Here is an 18,336-nt window from a genome sequence, read left to right as displayed (position 1 = left end):
GCTCCTACCTTCTGGTGCTTGGACCCCCGGATGTGGGCAGCATAGGCCTCCGCCCCGGTGCAGGACACGGCACACAGGTCGCAGTGCAGCTGCGCCTGCACCCCTCGTGGGCTGCTGCTGGGCTGGATGCCCATATTCTGAGCCGCCTCTTTCTTTTTGTGCTTCTGCCCTTCCAGGTGCTCGCGGTAGGTCTGCCGGCAGAGAGCGAGGGCGGCCTGAGGGGGGTGTGTGCCCACCTGGCACCGCGCCTTCCCCGTCGCCGCAGTTCACGGGAGGCCTGATGTCCCCACCCCTCTGTTCACGGCCTCCTTTTAAAGCCCAGTCAACAGAGAGAAGACTCAGAAGCTTGGACTGAAAGACATAAGGTTGCCTTCTCTTTTGTTTTTTCTAAAAATCAATGAGTTTCTTCAGCAAGCATCCTCAAAGGAGCACACATTTAGTTTCAGGGGCTGCTTTTTAGAATCTGACCTCAGAAGCCAAGCAAGGATGCGTGCTACCGGAACGATGGGGGACACACTTCACTGTTAGAGCACTGCTCCCAAACCGCGGGGTCCACCTGGGGGAGGTGGCCACGAGGCACAGACCCACGCTTCCCGCACCGCGTGCCCGAGATGTCTGACAGCGTCTGGCACACGACTGAGCTCTCACGGGGCAGCCCTGACTTGTCTCTGGGAAGCCTTAAGATGAGGCAAAGTGGGGCTGCTAACCCAATGCCCTCTAACCATGCCAAAAGTCAACATTCCGCGCAATAGAAATGCCTCTGGAAAATACCAAAGGCACTGGTGACGGTGGCTGGCTCTGGGGGCAGGGACAGGAGTGGGAAGGGTGCTCTCGGAATGTAGAAATCTGTGGGGTTTTTTTTTTTGGCTGTGCCTCGTGGCATGTGGGATCTTAGTTCCCTGACCAGGGATTGAACCCATGCCCCCTGCAGTGGAAGCGCAGAGTCTTAACCACTGGACCGCCAGGGAAGTCCCAGGAATCTGTGTTTTTACCTAAGCCACAGAACACACACACACACACGCACGCACGCACGGACATGACGTAAAAGCCTGTGGGCCAGAGACAAGCCTGGAAGGATATACACCAAGGCGCCAACAGTAAACTACTTCAGAACACACTTCGCAGAGTCTGAGCCCGTAGAAAGAACAAATGTTCGCAGTTTATGCCATCCCGATGCCTGACTCTCCATCACAGACACGGACCGGATGTGGAATGAGAAAAAACCCAGAGGAGCATTAGAAGGAGGCCTGCCGGGCGCCCCGCGGCTCCTGAAGCCCACAGCTGCCCTGGCGGCCCCTCGCTTGGCTGGGACGGAGACCGCACCGCCAACTGTGCCGTCCTGGACTCAAAGACAGGTGCCCGGAAAAGAGGCAGAAGTGCTGCCCCCGCTGCGAGGAGGCCACACCAACCAAGTCCTTCCGATGCAGATGGAGGCCGTGTGTGGCTGCTTCCACGTTAACCGTGTCTCAAGTGGCGCTGGGTGGGCGCGGGAGGGGTGAGCAGGAAAGGGCAACACGGGGACTCCGCAGAAGCACCTGGCATCTCGGTGGTGGAGGCGGATGTGCGAGCCTGGGCAGGTGATGAGCTCGCACGGAGCAGACCACACGCATGCACACGCACGTGCACACAGGCATACACAGGTGCAAGTGAGACCAGTAAAACCTGGGACCTCTGACTCAGTGGACGGGTTCAAGGCCAACATGCCAGCTGTGATAGTGACTGTAGTTTGGCAAAACGTCAGCACTCGGGGTGCTGGGTGAGGGCACGTGGGCCTCTCCGCGGTGTTTCTTACAACCACCTGTGAAACCACCACTACCTCAATGAAAAGTCCAACAAACAAGCGCTGTTAACATTACAAAAAGCTGGGAACAACTGGAGCTGACATGTCTGCGTGCCAGATGCTATGCCGAGTGGTGACACGCTTGGGGAAACCTGGTCCCACGGGGAGACGAGGCTCAGAGAGGCCTCGACACCCACTCGGGTGATGCTCACGTGCCCACGCTCCGTCACACCCCACGGCCATGGGGAGCATCACACCCTTGCTCAACGTGATGCCACGAAGAGTCTAGAATCACAGGAGCAGACCTTGTATTGGACTAGTGAGAGGAACCAAGAATCCTCACGATGCAGCCCTGAGTGCGGGCCGCCCGGCCCTCGTCCCTCTGCCAGGGAAGTCTGGGCTGAATGAGGGTTCTGGGCTCCTCCCACACCTCTATAGCCTGCGATTTGGAGTTTCTGCATGCCTCCACGGTGCCAGCTTTCTCTCAGAGTACTAAGAACAAGACAAAGTCCACACGGGGTGTTTTGTGAGGACCAGCCCTAGCGTCTGATGATCTTTGCAGGGAGCGAGGTGGGTCACTTGCGAGCGTGGTTGGGGAGGTCCTTTGCTTAGACAGCAGTCCACTCGCCCGCACACGCGCACGAACATGCTGCTTTTACCCACCTGCGGCCCTGCCTACACGGCCCTGTCTGCACGGCCCTGCCTACACGGCCCTGTCTGCACGGCCCTGCCTACACGGCCCTGTCTGCACGGCCCTGCCTACACGGCCCTGTCTGCACGGCCCTGCCTACACGGCCCTGTCTGCACGGCCCTGCCTACACGGCCCTGTCTGCACGGCCCTGCCTACACGGCCCTGTCTGCACGGCCCTGCCTACACGGCCCTGTCTGCACGGCCCTGCCTACACGGCCCTGTCTGCACGGCCCTGCCTACACGGCCCTGTCTGCACGGCTCTGCCTACACGGCCCTGTCTGCACGGCTCTGCCTACACGGCCCTGCAGCAAAGGTGCACTGTGACCAGCCGCGCCTACCGGCCCTCGTGTCGAGGAGGGTGCGCTGAGGGCCTCCCTGCTGCAGATGGCCTCAGGGTGCAAGGCCACGCTTCTGCGGCCAACAACCAGCGCTGGGCCCTCTCTCATGTCTTTCACAAGAACACCAGGCAGTTTTAAGGTTATGCTGATGCGCACTTGGCATTGCAAATTAATAACAGATCTCTTTTGAGCAGGCAACGACCCTGACCTCTGGCCGGTCGTAGGGGGCAAGGGAGGGCTCTCCCACCCGTGGGGGCAGGAAGGTCTGGGGCCTGCCCAGCGTGGGGCGGGGGCGGCTGACCTGGGAACCAGCACAGCTGATCTTGCAGATGTCACAATAGTGAAGCGGGAGCTGCTTGGGGCCACCCCTGGGTTTTGGCAGCTTGGTGGCAACTGGTAGCTTCTTGGCGAAGCTGTCGGTGCAATGGGCACTGGGACTGCTTCCCGAGCCGCCCCACAGGGACGAGTCCACGGGCTTTGGGAGCGGGGGCGGCCGCATCTGTGGGAGGAGCAGCGGGGGGTAGTAAGGACTGACTGCTGAGTACGGGGATGTGCCATAGCCTGGGCAGCTTGGTCCTAAGAAGCGGAGAGAAAAATGAGAGGGGGAGATGGGTTGGTTTTGAGGAAAGGACCACATTTATTTCGGCTGCAAATAAAAGGAACAGCCTGCACTTGCATGCCTGCGGGGGAAACCACCATCTTACCAGTGTACGGGGCGGAGGCCGGGCCGAACGAGGATGAGGAAGGCAGCGTGGAGAGGGAGGAGGCCGCGGGCAGGGTGCTGCTCGCAGGGGGGTAGGTGGAGGTGGAGGGCGAAGTGCTGGCCAGCTGCCCCGCCTCGGCGGTGGGCACCTGCGGCAGGGGCTGAGCTTGGTTGTACCCAATGCCACCGTAGGCTCCTTGGGGGCCTGGAGAGCAAGCACAGCCTCTGCAGAGCCACTCCTGTGACACCGGGCCCAGGGAGCAGAGAAAGTGTGACCAACACGATGGTCCAGCTGCCAGGAGCTGGCACGGCCTGGGCGCAACTGGCTGTGAAGCCCGGGTGTCTGAGCCGCGCTGGAGGCCGGAGCCCCGGGCTCTCCCAATCTCTAAACTCCAAGTCTTCAGCAGAACCCACCTCCTTGGAAAACACTTCCAGCCCCACCTTCATCTCTCCCCCATCTCTCTGTCTGGGTCTCCCCGCCCCTCTCTCTCGCACACACAGGCCCACTGACTAGTGGAGACTTCGGGGCGTATCTGAGGGGACAGCCCTGAGACCCACGCTACCGCTGCACCTCCTGTGAACCTGACGTGCTTGAAACCTGACTTTCCTGGGGTCCCTCCCATGTAAGCGAGGCCCGTTTGCCCCCGCCCAGACCCTGCAGAGACCCACCCACCTGGTGGGCAGAGCGTGGCCGTGGCCATGGCCATGGCTGGGAGCTGAGGCTGGCCAGCAGCAGGTGGCGGGTCCCGTTTGTTCTCGTAGCCACCAGCGGCTGTCGATGGTCCATAGTTGTAACTGTCCTGCAAGAGGGTTTCCATGGGGAACACAGAGCAGGAGAAAGGTGCTCAGGGTGGGGCAAAGCCCCCTCCTTGCCCCCTGCAAGGCCTGCATCCATGTGGTTCCCGAGCTCCTGCTCTGTACCAGCCTCTGTTTTGGGACCTGGGGACGCAGCGACCAGGGAGAGGGATGTGGCCTGCTCCCTCAAAACTGATGCTAATGTCTGAGAGAAAAAGTGCTCTGAGGAACATGCAACGGGACAAGGGCTGCCAGGGATGGCTCGGAGGAGGAGGCAAGCGTGTGGAGACTGGGGACAAGGCTCCTGGCCAGGTTGGCAGGGAGCAGAGGCCCTGGTGGGGGTCAACGGGTGGGCTCGCAGGAGGCCCGGAAGCTGTTTGGAGCAGAGGACTGCAAGCACCAGGGAAGGGGTTGCGGGGGCAGGCGGGGCCGGGGGCGCCGGGAGGGGCTGGGGCAACAGGGAGCACGGCTGGATTCTGGTTCACAGGGAGATATGAGCTGTTGCGTGGACCAGGGACTAACTGCATAGAGGTGAGGACGGAACCAAGAGGCCAGGAGGAGGCCCTGGGAGCAGGACAGGAACTCAGGATGGGAGGTTGGGAGAAGTCCCAGAGGTCCTGGGGAAGCAAAGGGGAGTAAAGGAGGGAGGGGACGGAGCCAAGTGGGTACCAGCTTGGCCGAGCAAATCAGGAACAAGCCGTGGGTGACAGAGGCTCAGGGGGTTGGGCCACATGGAGCGTGGGACGCCTTGGCGAGTCCACGTGGAAACACAGCTGCCAGATCTGCGGTCCTAGAGCTTGGGGTCAGGAAGGGGGCATCGTCAGCACCGGAAAGGCCTGGGAAAGAGGGGAAAGTTCCATCCCCTCTAAGGGCAGGGATGGGAGCATCAGGAGGGTGATGGCCCGTCTGGATTGCGTTTTCAAGGAAGGACTGGTGCTGGGCAGAGAAAAGTCGGGCTGATACCTGGTAGGAGGGAGCCGTGGTGGCCGCCGGCACAGGCTCCTGGGGCTGGCCGCCGTAACCGAGGTCCTGGCCGGGGTGGGGTTGGTACCCGCCGTAGCCCGCTGGAGTGATGGGCCTGGGTGGCTGGGCGGCCTCGGGAAACGGGATCAAGGCAGGGCCCAGTCCAGGAGCAGGCTGCACGGCCAAGCTGGTTCCAGCAGCTGGGACGGGAAAAGTCATCGGAGGCTGGGCGCTAGAACCACAGATAAACAGACAACCCAGCAGCGTTAGACCCTGGCATTCGAGAACCTGCACTGAGCACAAAAATGCCATCTGACACTAGACATCAGCCACTTGGATGCCTCCAGTCCAAGACCTTTCTTCTGTGAGCTCAGGCGCCATTGGAAGCGCTTTTCATGAATTAACACAATCTCACAGCAACCCTGAGTGCTCGAAGCCAGCCTGGTCTTCATTTTCACAGTTGAGAAAAATCATGGAAGGTCGATTAACGCTAAACTAAGAACTCTTTACCTATAAGAACCAGCTCTTGCTTGTGGTTCGTTCTGCAGGAAGCCCAGAGCTGAGGCCTTTTGTCTGCCTCACGTCATCCCTACCTTCCTGCCCTTAGAGAAGGCACTGCCAGCTGCCTGTATGTCCATCTGTTGGTCTGTCCCCACTGTCTGGAGGATGAAACTCTGAGGACAGGTGACAAGTGCCGGATTCAGACCCAGATCTTTCTGATCCCCGCGCTCCTCACTCCGCTAAATATCAGTCACCCAGTAGACAGTCCTCAAATGTAAAAGCCCGTCTGTCGCGGAAGGGTATCGGCAAAGAGTTTAGCCCAGTACCAGTAAGAATCATATAAGAAAGTTCCTACAACCCTCCTACGCTGTTGTTGGGAATGTACATTGGTGTAGCCACTATGGAAAACAGTATGGAAGTTCCTTAAAAAATAAAAATAGGTGGGAATTCCCTGGTGGTCAAGTGGTTAGGACTCAGCACTTTCACTGCCGAGGGCCAGGGTTCAACCCTTGGTCGGGGAACTGAGATCCCACAAGCCGCATGGAACGGCCAAAAACTTCAAAAATTAAAATAAATAAATAAAATAGAGCAACCGTACGATCCAGCAATCCCAATCCTGGACACATATCCAGAAAAGATGAAAACTCTAATTCAGAAAGATGTATGCACCCCAATGTTCACTGCAGCACTATTTACAATAACCAAGACATGGAAGCAACCTAAGCACCCATCGACAGAGGAATGGATAAAGAAGATGTGGTACATATATACAATGGAATATTACTCAGCCATAAAATAGAATGAAATATTGCCACTTGCAGCAACATGGATGGACCTAGAGATTCTCATACTAAGTGAAGTGAGTTAAAGACAAATATATCACTTATATGTCAAATCTGAAAATAATACAAATGAACTTATTTACAAAACAGAAACAGACACACAGACATAGTAAACAATCTTACGGTTACCAAAGGGGAGGGGAGGGTGGAATAAATTAGGAATATGGGATTAACAGGTACACACTACTATATGGAAAACAGATAAACAAGGGCCTACTGTAGAGCACAGGGAACCATATTTAGTATCTTATAATAACCTATAACGGAAAAGATCTTTAAAGAAAATACTGAATCACTTTGCTGTACACCTGAAACTAATACAATATTGTATATCAACTCTACTTCAATTTTTAAAAGAAGGAAGTTCCCGCAAACCCTGTAGGGCAGGGGTCCCCAACCCCCGGGCCACAGCCCAGTACTGGTCTGCGGGCTGTTAGGAACTGAGCCGCACAGCAGGGGGTCCAATAAATGTCAATTGGTACAGCCACTATGGAAAACAATATGAAGCTTCCTCAAAAAATTAAAAATAGAACTAGCATATGATCCAGCAATTCCACTTCTGGGGATTTTTCTGAAGAAAACAAAAACACTAATTCAAAAAGATTATGCACCCCTATGTTCACTGCAGCATTATTTACAAAAGCCAAGATATGGAATCAACCTTAGTGTCCATTGATAGATGAATGGATAAAGAAGATGGATAAAGGAGATATATATCTTTATCCATTTGTCTAACGACGGATACTTAGGTACACACACACACACATATGTGTGCATGCACGTGTACTCGTGCACGATAGAATATTACTCAGCCGTAAAAAAAAAAAGAATGATATCTTGCCATTTGTGACATGGATAGACCTACAGGGTATTATGCCGAGTGAAATAGGTCAGACAGAGAAAGACAAATACCACATGATCCCACTTATGTGAAGAATCTAAAAAATAAAACAAATGAGTAAACATAACAAAACAGAAACAGACTCATAGATACAGAGAATAAACTGGTGGTAGCCAGAAGGGAGGGGGTTGGGAGGATGAGTTAAATAGGTGAGGGAGATTAAGAAGTACAAACTTCCAGTCCTTAAGTAAGTAAGTCTGAGGAATGTAATATACAGCACGGGGAATATAGTCAATAATATTGCAATAAATTTGCATGGTAGCAGATGATAACTGGACTTATCATGGTTATCATTTTGTAATGTATAAAAATATCAAATCACTATGTTACATACCTGAAATTAACAGAATGTTGTAAGTGATTATACTTCAATTTAAAAAATTACCCCCAACGATGTGGCTGCAAACAATAATAAATATTTACCATCTTCACAGATTCTGTCGGTCAGAATTTGAGAGTGGCGTGGATGGGCTCTGACTCAGAGTCTTTAAGACGTTGCCAATAAGAAGTCGACTAGGGGAATTCCCTGGCAGTCCAGTGGTTAAGACTCCACGCCCCCAATGCAGGGCACGAATTCAGTCCCTGGTCAGGGAACTAAGGTTCCCCATGCTGCACGGCACGGCCAAAAAAAAAAAAAAAAAGAAGTAGTAGTAGTTGGCTAGGACAGCATCATCTGAAGGCTCGACTGGCGTAGTGGGGGTAGTGAGATCTGCTTCCAGGATGGCTCCTTAACATGGTTGGTGCTTTCCCAATGCTGCTTGAGTGTTCTTACAACATGGTGACCAGCTTCCCCCAGAATGAGAGATGCCAGAGAGAGAGAGAGAGGAAGGACCAGGTGGAAGCTATCCTTGTTATGAGCCTCAGACATCACATGGCATAACTTCTGCCACATTCTGCCTTAGAAGTGAACCACTAAATACACCCCACCCTCAAGGGGAGAGGATTAAGCACCATCTTTTGAAGGGAGGAGTGAATTTATTTATGGGAATATGGAATATGAATTCTCTTAATGAATACTGAATATGAGAATTTATGGTAGTATTTTTAAACCACCACATGCTATTCCCCATTTTCTACTGTTACACATGTTCTACGTATGTTCTGTATATGCTTTCTTGTGCCAGCTTCCCCTCATGGCTTCTTGTCCAGCCTGGGTCCCACACGACCTGCTCCAAACAGGGCACAGCTGAGGAGAATGGGGTGAGGATGGCTGCCTCAGATCCATAAGGATTTAACCTGGAGCTGGGGCCACCTTCTCCTGAGTCACATGGGAGAGGTGTGGACCAACCCAAACCGGCAAGGAAAACGGACAGGATGGGCTTTGGGAGGACGATAAAAAGCCATGCCGTTGAAGCCACTCAGAAGGCTCGACAAAGGGGTCTGAGCTGCCCAAGCTGCAAGGGCGGGAGTGCTGGAGTCCAAGTGTGAGCGCAGACCTGGAACTCTCTGGACTGAGCCCTGCTGCCTCTGCTGGGTAAGAGGCCATCAGCACTGCAGTGATGCTTTCCTTCTTGCCTGGCTTCCCAGCGTGCCAATGGCCTCTACCTCCAGAAGGGCCTCTGCCCCCAGTCCTGAAGACCCAGCGCCCCAAGTGGTGCCAACTGAGGGTGCTGAGGCAAAGTGTCTCCTGCGGTGGAGGGCAAGTCTTGTCCTTTTGCTGAGGGCCTGAGGGAGTAGAGACAAGCTTGGGGCTTTCTTCACCTGCTCCCGCAGTGACCCAGCTCAGGTCAAAAGCTGTGTCTCCATCTGGTGGGGGGCCCACCTAGGGAACCAGTGAGGCGGGCAGTTGTTGACCTTGTTCCAGGCCAGGAGATCAAACAGCCTGTTCTGTCTAGGGCAGGGTTTCTCGATCCTGGCAATGCTGACATTGCAGCCCGATCACTCTCTGTAGGGGACCATCCTGGGCACTTTGGGCTGTGGAACAGCATCCGTGGCCTCCACCCGCCCAATGCCAGAGGTGTCCCCAGTTCAAACAACCACAGATTTCCCCAGACACTGTCCGGGTGAGAACCACTGGTCTAGGACAAGCCCAATCCCAGGGCACCAGCTCTGAGTCCCCAGCTGCAGATGGGCAACGTCATGTGTTGGTTTACAGCTGGTCCAGACCCTACTCCAGAAGGATCACCGGGACACTGCGGGCTACCCTGTGACTCGGGATCAGGCTCGAGACAGCACGTTTGCGGGCGTAAACTAAGAATTCAGGACATGTTTTGGTTGTATACGACCCTGAGTAGTGATGCTTATGCACCCTGAGGTTTGAAGACCACTGAGCTAGACCAAAGTCAAGGACAAAAGGAGAGTCTGCTCACAGATGGCTGGGCGTCCAAGCCGTTTGATCTTGATGTAACTCAGTGGTGGGAGATCTCAGGTGTTCCCGTGCCCTGCAGGGTGACTCCCGTCAGTTTTATTACGAGGGCCTGCAAACGTCACAGCTGTGAGCAGACTGATTGGCTGTGAAGCGTACAGGGTCAGGGTAGATATCAGCTTTGAGTTTTATGTGGGATGCTGAAACGCCCTTGATCTCACCGGAGGTCACCCCTGCCCCCTTCTACTCAGATGACAGGATGAAGCACCTCTCCTGTGCAAACAGCTGAGACGCTGGGGGAGGGGCGGGGGAGATAGAGACACACCGTCTGAAGAAGTATGGATGTGCTGACAGCCCAGCAGGCAGCAGGAGCCTCCCCCTCCAACCCAGAGCCTGAAAAGGCCTCACCTATGAAGAATACTGGGATTCCAGAGAGGGCTCAGATGCAGCCCCCTGGGCTGAGAGAAGGGCCTGGCACACACGTGGGAAAGGGAGAAGAGCACAGGGGCTGACAGGGGAATGGCCCTGTGTGCTGAGGGACAGAGGAGGGGTGGGTGACAGGAGGCTGGATGGTGGGCTCGGGACTCTGGGATGCCAGGCAGAATCCGAGTTTTATCCAGTAAGCAATCTGGAGTCACCACAGTATCTCAGGACAAGATCTGTCCTGTTTTAGGATGCTAAGGTGGTGCTGTGGACTGAGTTGTACCCGCCCCCCCTCAAATTCACATGAAGCCCTAACCCCAATAAGACTGTGTTTGGAGATAGAGCCTTTAAAGAATTAAATGAGGCCATAAGGGTGGGGTCCTAATCCTATAGGACTCGTATCCTTATGAGAAGAGACACCAGGGATGCCCACACAGAGGGAAGACCACACAGGGACACAGGAAGAAGGCAGCCATCTGCAGGCCAAGGAGAGAGGCCTCAGGAGAAACTAACCCTGCCAGCACCTGGATCTTGAACCTGCTTCCAGACTGTGACGAATACGTGCATTGTTTAGGCCACTCAGTCTGTGGTGTTTTGTTATGGCAGCTCGAGCAGACTAGACAGGTGGTGATGGCTGTAGAGGGGAGAAGCTGAGGGCAAAGCTGATAGGAGACACACAGAGGCCACTTCAGGTCACCTATGCAAATTTCAGCCAGGTCAGCTCCCGGTGGTCAAGGGCTTTGCAGACACCCAAAACGGGGCTTGCAAAGCAGTCAAGTAAACGTTTCATGACTATGGTCAAAGTGGTAGCTGTGACCCCAAAGGGAACAGTAGGCCCACCTGAGTAACTGCTCAGGGCAGCACAAAGCTGTTTGTGGTCCGGGAGGATGACGTGTTGCCTGGCTTTCATTTAGCTAAGCAAGCTCTGCGGAAGTGGAGCATGGATGCCCTCAAGCTGGGGAGGGTGCACGTGCCATGGGACTCGTGCCCTTCTCAGGAGAGGGCTCAGCACAGTGGAGCCCAGACGGAAGGGATAAAGGGAGAAATGGAAGGGATTTAAAAGAAGGCTAGGCCAAGTATGGCCACATCTGCCCACTGCCTGTTTTTTGCACAGCCCATGAGCAAAAAATGAATTTTGCATTTTTAAGTGGTTGGAGCAAGTTAAGAGAGTACTATTTCATGACACGTGAAAATTATACAAAACTCACATTTCAGTGTCAAAATATAAAGTTTTGATGGCACATAGCCATGCCCACCTGTTTATGTATTGCTTTCAGCCACTTTTGCCCTATAGTGGCCGAGCTCTGTAGCTGCAACAGACCCAGTGTAGCCCGCTGTTGTGGACTGAATGTTTGTGTCTCCCCAAAATTGTTATGTTGAACCCCTACCCCTCAATGTGATGGTGTTAGGAGGTGGGGCCTTTGGGAAGTAACTAGGATTAGATGAGGTCATGAGGGTGGGGCCCCCCGTGATGGGATGAGTACCCTTATAAAAGTCACAGGAGAGCTTGCCTCCCCACTCCGCTCTCCTCCAGGTGAGGACACAGTGAGAAGTCAGCATTTGCAACCCAAAGAGGTTCTCACCAGAACCCAACCCTGCCTGCACCCTGATCGCAGACCTCCAGAGGAATAAACTCCTGTTGCTTACAAGCCACCCAGTCTGTGGTACTTTCTCACAGCAGCCTGAACTAAGACACCCCTGGAATGGAAAATATTTACTCTCTGACCTTTTAGGAAAAGGCTTGCTGATCCCCAGCTTAAAACAGCCATGGTTTATTTTGTTCCTAACTCTGTAGGCTGGGCTGGGCTGCATCTGAGGTCAGCAGCAGGCAGCTCCACTTCTGGAGGGCAGCTGGCTGTCCAACGGGCACTGAAGCCCTCCTCCCTGTAGTATCTTCTCCTCCAGTGGTCCAGCTGGGGGCCCTTCATGTGGCAGGGTCCCCCAAGATGGAGAGGACGTGTGCAAAGGCTCTAGAGGTCTATGCTTAGAATAGGCATGAACAGGATTGGCAGCTCGAACAGATGTTACACCAGAATACCATAGATTGGGTGGCTTATAAACAACAGAAATTTCTCAGTTCTGGAGACTGGGAAGTCCAAGATGAAGGAACCAGCAGACCAGTATCTGGTGAGAGCCTGCGTCCCGGTTCATAGAGAGCCATCTTCTCGCTGTGTCCTCAAATGGCACAAGGGGTAAGGGAGCTCTCTGAGGTCCCTTTCAAAGGGTACTAATCCCATTCACGAGGGACCCACCCTCATGAACTAATCACCTCCAAAAGGCCCCACCTCCTAATGCCATCAACTTGGGGGTTAGGTTTCAACATACGAATGGGGGGTGGGGGGTGTATAAACCTTCAGTCTATGGCAGTATCTCTTCCGCTGCAATCTACGGGCCAAGGAGGAGCACAAGGAAGCCCAGGCTCGAGGGCCAGGGAAATGGATGTATTGATAATTTCTAGATGGGAAGAGCTGCATGGTCACAGTGGAAAGGGCGTGGATATAAGAAGGAACAACATAAAGGACAGGGGTGTTTTGGCAAACAATCTACCACATCGAGGTTTTAGGAGCTGAGCTAGCCAAAAAATAGCTCATGGGAGCGACTCCTCAGGCATGGCCCATATGGTTGTCAAAGCCTAGGTAATCTAGAGCAGGGGTTCTCACCTGGGGTGATCCTGCCCCCAGGGGAAAGGGGGTGATATTGAGGACATCTGTGGTTGTCACTTTGGGGGGCTCCTGGCATCGAGTAGGTGGGGGCCAGGGATGCTGCTCCACACCCCATAGCGCCCAGGACGGCCTCACAGAGAACAATCTGAGAAACTCAGACCTGCAAGGTCTGGGTGCCCAGGGTTGGGGATCAGGGATTAGAGCCTAACATTTAAAGGTAGGGGGCAGGAAGGTGAGTCAGCAGCAGAGGCTGTCACTCCCGCCCAGGCTCCCTGCCCCAAGTCTGAAGGGAGAGTCCCCACACCTCTTCTCCGGCTCCCTTTGGTAAGAGGTCAATTTCTAATAGCCTTTTTCTGGGTCCTTTTACGAATGAGATGAAAGCTGTGACTTCCGGCCCTCTGTGACTCCCCGGAAATGGCACGGCTTTGCCGGTAATCACCTGGGGCCTCACAGGCCCCAGCTTAAGAATCTCTCCTTGAATGGGAGAGCAAAAAGCATTTGCTGAGACTAAAGCAAAGTTTACGTGCCCCTGTGTGGCGTGGCGTGTTCCCTTCTCTCGGAAAATGTAATAAATCCTCATTCAATGGCAAGACGGCCCCTGTCGTCAGTCACCTCCATGCATGAAAATCCTGCAGGCACAAATGAGACACTCCCTTAGAGCAAGGTTAAGAGAAGAGGTTGAGGACGCGAGGGTTCTGCATGAGGACCAAGGACCAAGATCAAGATCAAGGAAGAGCTCACGGGGGTTTCAAGCTTAGGAACTGGGAGGAGAGCCACAGTCCAGCAGCTGGCCTGGGAACAGGAGCCACACCACCTGGCTCCCAATCTTGGCTCTGGCTCACCGCGGGGCCTTGAGCGAGTCACTTCTTCTTTCCTCGTCTCAGTTTACTCACCTGTAAAATGGGAGCACCTACCTCTCGGGATGTCGTGACAAACAAGAACTCATGTGCTACAGTGCCTCGCACAGGAGCTCACAACGCAGCCCAGAGTGGCCAGATCTTCCCATTTTAAACGATACCAGAAATCTTTGGAAAGTCTCCCAATTTTAAAATACTGGCACCTAACTCAAATATAGCAAGTAAAAAACCCACTGCACGGGCCGAAGAGAGCTGGTGTGATAATCAAACATGGTCTGCAGGCTACCAATTCTCAGCCCCAACCAAGAGCAAGGAGTTGGGAGTAGCTGTTGAAGAACAGAGTCACACATTTACTCTCGGTGAAGCCTCCCCTCAAGCAAGGGGCCTAAGCTTGTGCTGCTGCTGTCTGAAGTCACGTGCTGCTCACAGGGAGAGGGTGCCGCTGCACCACAAGGCCCAGGGCCGCTGTCCCCATGACAACAAGGGCCCAGTGAGTGTCGCCTGCCTGGCAGGGAGAAGAGCTGAGGCGGGAAGCTGGGGAGAAAGCACCGGCACCTGTTGGCTCAGGAAGAGTGGGACTGAAGCACATCTGTGTGACGCAGACTCACAAGTCCTGGCTGCCATCCTTGTCTTTGGGTCGCAGGATTTTTGGTCTGAATTTTGTTTTGGAGAGTCAGGCTTCTTTGGGTGCATCGTCTAGATAAGATTTGAGAATGCAAGGCTGGCAAGACCCATGGATATGAGCTTGTTCAGTGAGTCCCCTAACTGATGGGGACACGGAGGCCCGGAGATGGAAGGGACTCGTCTGGGGAGGCCACATTCCCCGACCCAGGAAACTCTCTGGTACACGCTCTGCTTGCTCCTAAAAGGCCAATCGTAAGGACACATTGCACCTTGAGTGTAGACCTCACTTCAGAAGGGCGCATCTGAGGAATCTACAGGCAGGTGATGGAATGTCACAGGGATGGTCAGGAGGAAAGACAAGTGACTCTGGGTTTGCTGTAACAATGATCTCTGTTGCAGACTGCTTTCAAAGAATCATTCAGTGAGCACACAAACACAATCAAAACATATAGAGTACGAGAAAAAAAAATCAAGCGCAAGAAAGATTTTTGTGGAATCACAGTGCTGAGAAACCTTACATAGTGCTTTCTTTTTAAATCATGGACTCTTCCTTCCAGGGCATAGCTCTTCACCCACTTATCTATCAACCCTCCTCCTAAGGACCCCCACCCCCACCCCAATGGCAGAAACTAAACCAGAAGGAGGGGTTAGACCTGAGTGCCTAGCACTTGGAAATCGCAACCTCAACGATCACCTACTTTGCAGCGCTATGGGGAGAAAACCTCGGCTCTGGCATCCTGACCTAGCTCAGTTTCCCAGGTGCGTCTGTGACTACTCACAGGGTTGAGGAACATTCGGAGCTTAGACGGTGCACTGTGAAGGGCGATACCCAAGGCTAACATGCGCACTCAAGACATTCATCAGGGAGGATATTTTCAAACCCGTTTTATTGGCAGTAAGATCACATTTGTTATTTTGTGGGTACATGCATACATATACACCCAGAGAGATGACTTCATTTGGCACTTCAGTTCACAAGGGTTTTGGTTTTTTTTTTGCGGTACGCGGGCCTCTCACTATTGTGGCCTCTCCCGTTGGCGGAGCACAGGCTCCGGACGCGCAGGCTCAGCGGCCATGGCTCACGGGCCCAGCCGCTCCGCGGCATGTGGGATCTTCCCGGACCGGGGCACGAACCCGTGTCCCCTGCATCGGCAGGCGGACTCTCAACCACTGCGCCACCAGGGAAGCCGCACAAGGGTTTTATTATTTTATTTTTATTTTTTGTGGTACACGGGCCTCTCACTGTTGTGGCCTCTCCCGTTGCAGAGCACAGGCTCCGGACGCGCAGGCTCAGCGGCTATGGCTCACGGGCCTAGCCGCTCCACGGCATGTGGGATCTTCCCGGACCGGGGCACAAACCCGTGTCCCCTGCATCGGCAGGAGGACTCTCAACCACTGAGCCACCAGGGAAGCCCCCCACAAGGGTTTTATATTCAAAACATACAGCATACCATACATTCATTCCCATAACAATTCTGATTTTTCTAACAGAAGTTTTTTTTTTCCACGAAAGCCTTATATGCACTCTCCATGTTAAATATCCATTTCAGACCCAGGTACTCCCGGAAGACATCCTGGAAAGGGATCTGGTGAACTAAATCCTTGGGCTCTTGGGAAGATGATGGAGAATTTCATTCCCTTACGCCCATCCGCAGCCTTCTTTAAAATGTAGTCAGGAGTCTCCAGCTCCCAGTCAGGGCCAGCCTAGCTCCTCAAGACAGAGCCACTGGGCTGCTTGGTGTTCCCGAGGCAGGGATTCCAGAGACTCGTGACGGGAGTTTCCTGAGCGTTGAGGGTGAGCCATGTTCTGTTTGGCAGTGGAACTCCCAGAATTCTCTTCTGTCCTTCTGAAAAGGAACGTGGTGCTCACATGGAAGGTGGCTGCATAGTTAGCCCCGCTGGTCAGATGCTTAAGAATGCCATCTTGTTGATACATGCTGGTTAAGCTAAAGAGAAAGCATTATGTACACTCGCCCTCCCCAGGAGCAGTGCAAGTGAGAGGACGCCCAACCAGGATCAATACGGCCGTGCCTTTTTGCTGCCATGAACCAAATAGGTGAAATGCTGTTCTGGGCACAGAGAGGGCTCATCCATGGTTCCAGCCCTCTCCTGCTGCTTTAAGGGGCAGAAAAACCTCCACAGCAACATCTATGCTGGTCTAGCACATGGGCCTCTCGTGTCAACAGAGGGAGGTGGGACTAGACAGCCAGTGTGAGTTTCTCATAAGCAAGTACAACAGACGTCGAACCACCAACCCTGATTCAAGCAATGACATTCAAAATTTAAAAGAAGCCACTGGCTTTTTAAAAAAACATTCATTCCGGGCTTCCCTGGTGGCGCAGTGGTTAAGCATCCGCCTGCTAATGCAGGGGACATGGGTTCCAGCCCTGGTCTGGGAAGATCCCACATGCCGCGGAGCAATTAAGCCCGTGTGCCACAACTACTGAGCCCGTGTGACACAACTACTGAAGCCTGCGTGCCTGGAGCCTGTGCTCTGCAACAAGAGAAGCCACCGCAATGAGAAGTCCTCGGCAACTAGAGAAAGCCCGCGTACAGCCATGGAAGACACAACGCAGCCAATAAATAAATTAAAAAAATCTATTTTAAAAACATTCATTCCAAGAGTCTTAGACATTATAGTTCTTTCTGTTCCCAGAGAGCAAAACTCACAAGGAGTTAACCTCAGTCAACAAAAGTGAGTTTCCAAACTACAAAGTGCTACAGAACCAAAGTGAAGTAATTCTCAATTCTTAGTCAACAGTTAATTTAAATATGCAAGCGGACAGTGATGTGCTGCAAATGCAACTTACCTCTGGGGGGAAAGAAAACCTGCCCAAAGCACAATATGTACCAAAAAAAAAAGTCCCGTTCCCCCAAATATTTACAAATGAAGTTTCTAGCTAGAAAAGTCTGGCAAGCTTAGAAGTACCCTCTAACGCAAGTATAAGAGAAAAGGACAGGCAGAGAATGTCAGTTCCCAGCTGGTGTGCGGATACCACAGTACAAGGGACAGAACAAGGGAACAATTACCCACCAGTTAGACCTTGGGTGGTACCAAAAGCTTTTCCTACCAAGATTCTAGAATACCCTATGAGTAAAGAGCACACTTCAGATTTAAGGTGTCACAGACATACCAAAAAACAAAAGAAACAAGCAAAAAATCCCTGCGTTTTGTCAAAGCTTCCTAATTTTGTTTTGAATTAGACAGCGTTTCTCACCTTAGATGAATAAGCTATCTGAGCAGCTCAGAGCCGTGATGAAGACAAAAACTGGTATTATCTTCTTAACATACACGCAAAACCCCACGACCTTCTTAATCGACTAAAACCAGTCAAAAAGGAGGGCTCCTCCTTCTAGCTGGAATACATACTATTCCTTTTAATTATCAAATGTATCTATAATGTCTTCTACATTATCCTTCTGTGATTAAACTTTTAAGAACAGAAAGCAAGGTCATAAAGTGGAAACAGGTGTCATTTGGCTCACAGTCTGACTTTGGTTCTGGCATTTAAAATTTGGGGGATTTCATGTAGGACAGGGAATTGTGGGTTCTCTGGGAAACTGGGAAGACTTGCCACTCTGGGTTCAGTGCCACGTGTCAATGACCGGTGGGAGGGTGGGGTGCGCAGGCTGTTTTGATCCTCCCCTGACAGACCCTCTATCCTCTATCTTAGACGGTATTCACACATGTATGTGTCTGCTCCTTACAAGACCATCTGCAATTCCTGATCTGAAGGTTCACAAACTTTTGATCTACTAATAAAGAATGAATATAAAATAATGAATATAAAATATAGACTATAAAATAAGGAATGAATACGAGATTTATAAATACCCTTTCTACACGTTTCCCTTACTTTTTAGGACTGCTCAGTTATTCATCCAGATCAATGGTCTTTGTCTCTTTACCTCCAAAACCAAATAAGAGAACACCAATTACACTCACATGA

At 52.6% G+C, this 18,336-nt stretch overlaps 1 protein-coding gene across 6 annotated transcripts in view; it reads right to left on the bottom strand.

Annotated features, from left to right (window-relative positions):
• ZFR2 (zinc finger RNA binding protein 2) overlaps positions 1 to 18,336 on the bottom strand; it is a 46,342-nt gene that overhangs the window by 19,382 nt on the left and 8,624 nt on the right. For 4 of the 6 annotated variants that reach the window (XM_060145594.1, XM_060145592.1, XM_060145593.1 and 1 more), the window contains exons 2-6: positions 5,271 to 5,502; positions 4,186 to 4,312; positions 3,514 to 3,717; positions 3,111 to 3,385; positions 9 to 191 (exon numbers count right to left, since the gene is read on the bottom strand). In XM_060145594.1, coding sequence (XP_060001577.1) covers positions 9 to 191; positions 3,111 to 3,385; positions 3,514 to 3,717; positions 4,186 to 4,312; positions 5,271 to 5,489 — 1,008 coding nt within the window. In that variant the 5' untranslated portion in view covers positions 5,490 to 5,502. Of the gene's footprint in view, positions 1 to 8; positions 192 to 3,110; positions 3,386 to 3,513; positions 3,718 to 4,185; positions 4,313 to 5,270; positions 5,503 to 7,937; positions 8,059 to 18,336 lie in introns of those variants that run through there. The other 2 variants (XM_060145595.1, XM_060145597.1) reach the window with 2 other exon arrangements.

The sequence above is a fragment of the Lagenorhynchus albirostris genome, chromosome 3 (assembly GCF_949774975.1).
Source record: "Lagenorhynchus albirostris chromosome 3, mLagAlb1.1, whole genome shotgun sequence".
NCBI lineage: Eukaryota > Metazoa > Chordata > Mammalia > Artiodactyla > Delphinidae > Lagenorhynchus > Lagenorhynchus albirostris.
The sequence above is the reverse complement of the archived record's forward strand: the minus strand, read 5'-3'. Positions and strand labels throughout refer to the sequence as shown.